Consider the following 7,153-nt stretch of genomic DNA (forward strand, 5'->3'; position numbering starts at 1 on the left):
ATGGACAAATGAGTGGGGAAGGGTGAGTAGTGATGATTCTGGTTGAATCTGCCTCTCATCAGCGGCATTCTAATTGGTTTCATGCTGGTCTCTGGCAGGAATTGTGAGCTGCCATGGCAATTGGGAATGGAGGATCCTGTCACCATTTTACACCAGCAGGAAAACTGATTTTTGAGCTCCTGCCACAGTGCCCCCCCTTACTTCCCCCAAACACCCTTCCCCATTATATCTGTCCGCCCCTATCTTCCAACCCCCCCCTTCACCCTGACCCCAATCCGCATGCATCCCCCATCCACTCCCTTCCCCCAAAACCCCCCATCCCCTCACCCACCATTAAATCTGCTGTGGAGAGCTGGAAAAGTTCCTCCCACTAATGCTCACATTACAAACCTTCAGTTTACTAAAATGCTCTACCTGATGCTCAGAGAACCCACTGAAAGCTTCAGTGTCACCTTCCCATTTGTGGAGCTCCTCTTGTCGATGTTGCTGTGTTGAAAGGACAACTCTCTTGGATGAGTACAGTCAAGGGTCTGATTTCAGTTTAGCACTAGAGTCTCTGGTCAAAGTAGCAATCTGACCCTCATTTCTTGTCTGACTGGCCTTCATGTTTTTTTACCTTTAATTGCAGACCCCAGGCCCGTGTGCATACAAACATGTAGATACCGATGTCTTCAAAACCAGAGCACCCAGATATACCATAGTAGAACGCAATCTAATTCCGGGAGACACAACATTAAAACCAGGACCAGGTCGTTACAGAGCAGAAGATGTAAGTAGGGATTCTGAACAGGAATCTAATTCATTTAAACCTTCTAATCTGTTACACTGGATTTTCCCCACCAAAGATCAGTTAGTGCCTCAGTTTGCATGTGCTCCCTGTTGGTACAGATGGATCTAATGTCTGGGCCGTGGGTTTCAGTGGTTTGTCTTTAAAATGAACTGAAACTGGCTGCCATAGTAACCATGATGTAGCTATGCTGGCATTGGACTGGGGTAAACACAGTAAAAAGCCTGACAACACCAGGTTTAAGTCCAACCGATTTATTTGATAGTTCTGGCCAGAACTCTCCATTCACCTGAAGAAGAGCTTAACCTCGAAAGCTTGTGAGTTTACTATCAAATAAATCGGTTGGACTTAAACCTGGTGTTGTCAGGCTTTTTACTGCCATAGTAACCCCAGATGTGAATTAGCTGTTAAAGGATGGACATCATCAGGGTTCCTGAGTGACACTAAAGGAATCATTTTAACTAAGGATGAGAATCTGGGAGGGAAGCGAGGAGTAGGGTATCTCTCCAAGCATGAGTTTGAGGAGAGATTAACTCCCAGGCCACAAATTGGAGGCTGCAATACTGACTCCGGCTTGAAACTGTGCTTTGTTAATATGGGCAGCCTGGAAGGGCAAACTGGTCACATTCTTTTCCATTTGTACATGACAGCCTTAGCAAATTTTTCCCATTTTGAAGGAGCTTTCTAAAGGTGAGTTGAAAGCTTCAAATTGTCGGAGCCATGGGAAGTTGGGGGTGGAGAACTCTTTCACTCAAAGGGAAATTGAATAAATAACTTAGCGAGGATATTGAAATGGAATCCAAAGATGATCCCATGTGGTTGTGTATAGAGAAATCTTTGAGGAATAAGTATCACGTGGGATGGATTCAAAAACTGCTGCCTTCACTTTACTTACAATGGATTCCTGACAATGAACTCTCCTAATAAAGAGGTGGCAGTCTGGGCAAAAAGATCAGAATATGGACTTACTGATTAACATTATCCCTGGATTAGAGGGCAGTCACTTCAATTGACTGCTTATGCTGCAGATGAGAATAAATTTACTGCCCTACTTATCCCCATCATAGGAAGCATAATTCTTTGAGCTTGATTTATGTTTTTTGGGCTGTGGGAGCCAGTTCACTGACATTGGGAAAGGATATTAAAGAATACAGAACCAAAACATTGAGGTATAGATCAGCCATAACCTGACTGAATGACACAACAACCTTGAGGGGCTAAATGGCAGCCTACCGTTCTTAAGACTGGCTTATTCTTTGGCACTTAGCAATTGGAATAGGGTGACAAAGGCAGGACTTGAGTTTCAATTCTAGGCATCCACCTGAGGTGTTGGAACTATGGACCCTCTAAGTTTAGCACTGAGCCTAAGTCCCAGGCAGATTAGTGTTGTTCGAAGGTAAATCCAACTTTTTGGTACCTGCTTTCCAACAAATGAACACAATATATCCCAATTTCTACCTCCCCTCGAGTGCCTGCAAGCTATGTGACCACTATCCTTGGTTATCATTCAGACTTGCTACGTTTGTAGCCTGGTTCAGCAGATCACATCTGGAATGTGGTAAGACCATGGCAAATCTGACACCTCCCCATACCCTGTGTCCTAAGTCCAGTCCAGGCCCAAAATAGGAGTCAGATAATCCACACTTCAGATCAATAATTGAACATGAGCCCTCTCTGCTCTGAGTTCCACACCATTCAGATGGAGAGTATCTTAAATATTGTGATCATCGAAAGGAATGCACAAACTTATTTATGTTGTATTTTATAATATGTGGACAGACTTAGCAATTTAATCCCTTTGTGATTTCTTTCCAGGTGAACTTGCATAAAAGCTACCCCAAGTACACCTTTGGAATCCACCACTCTGACTTCCTCTCACCCCTTATTGTGGCTCCCTCGGACTGAGAGCCAAGAACATAGTATGGCCCAATCCCCCAGCACACTCTTACACTCCTGAATAGCAAAAATGACATTTGTATTTCAAAAAAAAAACAATCATTTAAACATTTGATTCTTTTTCATCCTACGTGTATGGTCTAAAAACCTGGCAGATTTCTGTACTAGGAGATTGGTATTCACAATTAACCCAATTGAAACACAGCTGCACATGGGTGGACTAGGTCTTGCAGACCTGAGGTGTAGGCAGCCTCCAGGCTTATTTATCTCACAGCAGCCCGAGTGTACAGCTACAACCCCATTGTGACTTCCAACTCTCCAGGTGAAGAATGGAGTTCTAAAATACTTTCCCAGGCCACATGACCAGACCTTTCACTGTAGAGAGCAAACACACAAGTGAATTCTCTGTGACAATATGTCTCTGTTTGTTATTTTGCATTGGCTGTTGTGGACAAGTCTTTGGAGACTGTAATAACGACACCCTTAGAGGAAGTAGGGTCTTGGCATCAAAACAAAACACCAACGTGTCTCACACATGGTGGCACGGTGTCAAAATGAAACTTCAGGCTTACTGACTCAACGGTGAAAGCAGTGGAAGTGTTCTTGAGGGGTGGTGATGGTGGCTGAGAGATTGAGCGGGATTGTCTGCTATTTTCTTCTGTTTCTCACCTACCCCCACCCCCTGCCACCCAACCACATTTCCTATCCATTGTCTTGCCATAGGAGATAGAGATTCATGGCATACTGGGTCAGATCAGCCAAGTCAAGACACCAAGGGAGAAAAGATCTTCTAAATGGAGGTTGGAGGGTATAGCCCCAGAAGTGGTTAGACAACTTTATCTCAATGTGTGGGGCTGGACTACCTGGGTGGAGACTGTTCAAACTGATTGTACTTCACAATATATGCTATTGCGAATGTAACAATTGGTGACTACATTACGGGTATTGTGATCTGTGTGAAAAGGGATAATTCTGGGGATTAATAAACTTGTTGGAGGGGTTGGCTCACAGTCTTTTTTCAAAGAGAGTGGGAGAAATTTATTGTAAGGGGAACATGATTACATTTTACTCTTGTGGATAAGAAACTAATAAAAAATGTATATATAATGTCTCTGTGCATGTTATGTAAAATGAAAGTATACATGTTTTTGAAAATTGAAATGACCTAAAAAGACTGGCAAGTTTCCCAAAAAACGCAGCATTTTTGATGTTGCCCAATTCTATCTAACTACCTTCTTCCTATATTCCCCAACTCTACATATCCACTCGCTCACCATGTCCCCTAACCCTTATTCCTCAACCCTGCCAATCTTTCCTCCACATCTGCCAACCCCATCTACCACCATTTCTCTACAACACAGAAATATGTTTAATATTCTCTCAATTCCACTTGCATCTCTGCATCAAATTTTCAATGATAACTTGTTTTACACACAGTGAACTGAACATGGGTACCACCACAACCCCATAAACTCTTGACTAAATACTGAGCTGTACAATACAGGCAAACCTCCAAAGATGGCAATCAGACCATAGAACATAGAATCCTACAGCGCAAAAACAGGCCCTTCAGCCCAACGAGTCTGCACTGACCACAATCCCACCCATATCCCTACACCATGCCACTTGAGCCTCCTACCACACTTCCTTGTCTAATTCTGTCAATATAACTCTCTGTTCCCTTATTTATGCAAATCTAAATTTCACTTAAATGCATCTATATTATTTGCCTCAACGCACTGCCTGTGGTAAGAGATACGCACTCTCATCACTCTCGGTGAAAGTTTCTTCTGAATTCCTGATTCAATTTCCTGGTTACTATTTGACTGGTGACCTCTAAGAGGTGGTAATGGGACAAAGAAACAGAAGTTGCGTCTAATGTCTGTAGATGGGAAAAGCAGAATCACTACTGATGTATTGTTTAAATCAGCCTCACCTTCTCAAGAAAATAGGAACTCGATCTGGTTATCCTTCAGTCTTCCCTGACAGCTATCTCTTGCATTCTGATATCATCATCATAAACCTTTCTTGGCATCCTTTTTAGTGCATCAAAATACTTCATATTATATGGTGACCAGAAATGTAAGCAGCGCTCCAAGTGTAGTCTAAGCTTCTATACAACTTTAGTACAACTTTCCTGCTTTTCAATCTTGATCCTTGTGGAGCTTTCTGCCATCCTAAATAACTACTCATGATCCCTTATCATTGTTTTCTGTCTTGTAGCCAGCTAGTAACCCATTCTTTTACTTATCACTAATCTATGCTCTGATATTCATTAATCTTTATGTAGTCCCTTTCCAAATATATTCAATTTACGACATTATCATTGTCTAATCTGTTACCTCTTCAAGGAATTCTGTGAAGTCACTCAAAAGAAATGCATACTGACTATTAATAACTTTGATTCCCACGTTTTTTCTATTTTTCTGCTATTACCACTGTCTTTATCTTTCCTACACATGATGTTTATGAACTTGTTTATTGTTCCCTTCTTACATATAGGATAATAACTTATCTACCAGCATTCTGGCACTACATCTTTTTGTAACAAATTGTTAAATATGTGGCATAATGCTTCTGCTGTCCCTTCCCTAGATTATTTTAAAAAGCACCAATGCAATCTATCTGGATTTCTGATTAAATACATGGGCATTCGCACTGCCAAATTGTGCATGGGCAAACTTCAACTCCTGGTTATAAGCTGAACTGTATGCTCTAAATCTTTGCATAAATCTGAAATTGGTAGCCTGTTTTATACACCTTCTGCTTTTAATTCTATGGATCAATGAAGGGCTTAGAGCTAGGGAAGGGAAGTGGGGTCTTTTTCAATTTAAATTGGCATAACGATGAGGTGCAGTTGATGCTGAAAGATTGGAACTGAGTCAACCCTTCATGATATTGACACCTGCAACTACATTTCAAAAGTACTTTGCCGAGTTCATGAAAGATGCTATATCAGTGCACTTTCTCTTTTATTCACTGATCAGCTCAGTGTGTCCGCAAAACTCTTGGGCTTGGCTAAACTCACAATCAACAGGTCCAGACAGCAGGCAACTAAGGGGCAGTCATCTGACCTGACTGTCTGCCTCCCTACTGCAGCTATATTCACAGCCAGGTATCCCTGCAATGGGAGCACATGGTATCTACCCACTGTCGAGATCCTCCATGCCTGATGGGTATTGCGGGGAGTGGGGTGCCTTATTGACATTTTGATTTGATGTTTTAAATTTAATTTGTGATTTGCTTTTTTTTCCACTGTGTCCCGTTAAAGACTGCTCCTTTAATTTGTTCCTTAGTTCATTTGATTTTAATTGATTTGCCACAAAATAGGGTGTTTGCAGTATTCCTGATAATTGACTAGTTGGTTTGGCTCATTAGTGGAATCTAGAGGGGCAAACTCATCAATGCAGACTGGGATTCTTCTTATTTGGTACATATGCTACCTCACAGCGCCAGGGACCCAGGTTCAACATCTGGCCTCGGGAGTCTGTGTGGAGTTGCATCTTCTCATTGTGTCTGCATGAGTTTCCTCCAGTTTCCTTCCCTAGCCAAAGGATGTGCAAGTTAGGTGGATTGGCAATGCTAAATTGCTCCTTACTGTCCCAAGATGTGTGGATTAGAAAGATTAGCAGAGTAAAGTACATGGGGTTACGGGAAAGTGCTTGGGTGGGATCCTCTGTCCAAGAGTTGGTGCAGACTCGATTGGCCAAATAGCCTTCTTCTGTTCTGTATGTATTCTACAATATACCAGTGATTCTCTGATTCATAATTACATCAACTGTCCATAATGATGGCTGCATCAATGTCTGGCTCAAAATGAGACCTTAATATCAGCAAGCTTTGCTGTAGGTTGTTAAGCACCTTGTCATTTTAGTTCAGTACAGCACTTGCTTTCTTTCAGGTTTTCTCAGGGTGATTTTATTCCCTTCCACTGTTAGATCATTCCTTGCTTTTCACCAGCCCATTGTTTAAATACCACTGTGAATCTACAAGTACTACAGTGGGTCTATCAACATCTGAAAGAGTACAGATAGACAGGGGTTCATAGAGACTGTTCATTGAAATTTCCACTGGAAATTTCCTCTTAGATTCTCCTAATTGACTATGACAATGTTTACCCTGAAAGATTTTTATTGATACGTAAAGAAGGCAACGCTGTATAGCAGGATACCTGTCGGATGTCCCTCCTCTAAATGCTCCAAGAGCACATAAACTGAGGGAGTCAATCACATAAACAGAGGGATTTGGTCACACAGTCATCAAGTAACAAACTGGGGACTGACTAAACTTAGCTAATTTTTGTACAAACAGAATGCCATTAAGAAACCCACACTGATGATTTTGAGAAGTGTGTAAAATTCCTTGATTACAGAGCCTCAGAAACATTTCAAACATTTCCTTGTTTTTTTAAATCCTGATTTCCTTCAAACATGGCTTGAAGTACAGGGTGTAGTTACACAGCAGGCAATG

General features: G+C 41.7%; 1 protein-coding gene across 1 annotated transcript in view; it reads left to right on the top strand.

Moving 5' to 3' along the window:
- The window catches only part of cimap1b (ciliary microtubule associated protein 1B), a 51,328-nt gene extending 44,396 nt beyond the window's left edge, over window positions 1-6,932 (top strand). The window contains exons 6-7 of the mRNA XM_080207550.1: window positions 629-769; window positions 2,603-6,932. Coding sequence (XP_080063676.1) covers window positions 629-769; window positions 2,603-2,692 — 231 coding nt within the window. The 3' untranslated portion in view covers window positions 2,693-6,932. The remainder of the gene's footprint in view (window positions 1-628; window positions 770-2,602) is intronic.
- The last annotated feature ends 221 nt before the right edge of the window (window positions 6,933-7,153 follow it).

This window comes from Carcharhinus amblyrhynchos, chromosome 19, assembly GCF_965287045.1.
Source record: "Carcharhinus amblyrhynchos chromosome 19, sCarAmb.v2.hapA, whole genome shotgun sequence".
NCBI lineage: Eukaryota > Metazoa > Chordata > Chondrichthyes > Carcharhiniformes > Carcharhinidae > Carcharhinus > Carcharhinus amblyrhynchos.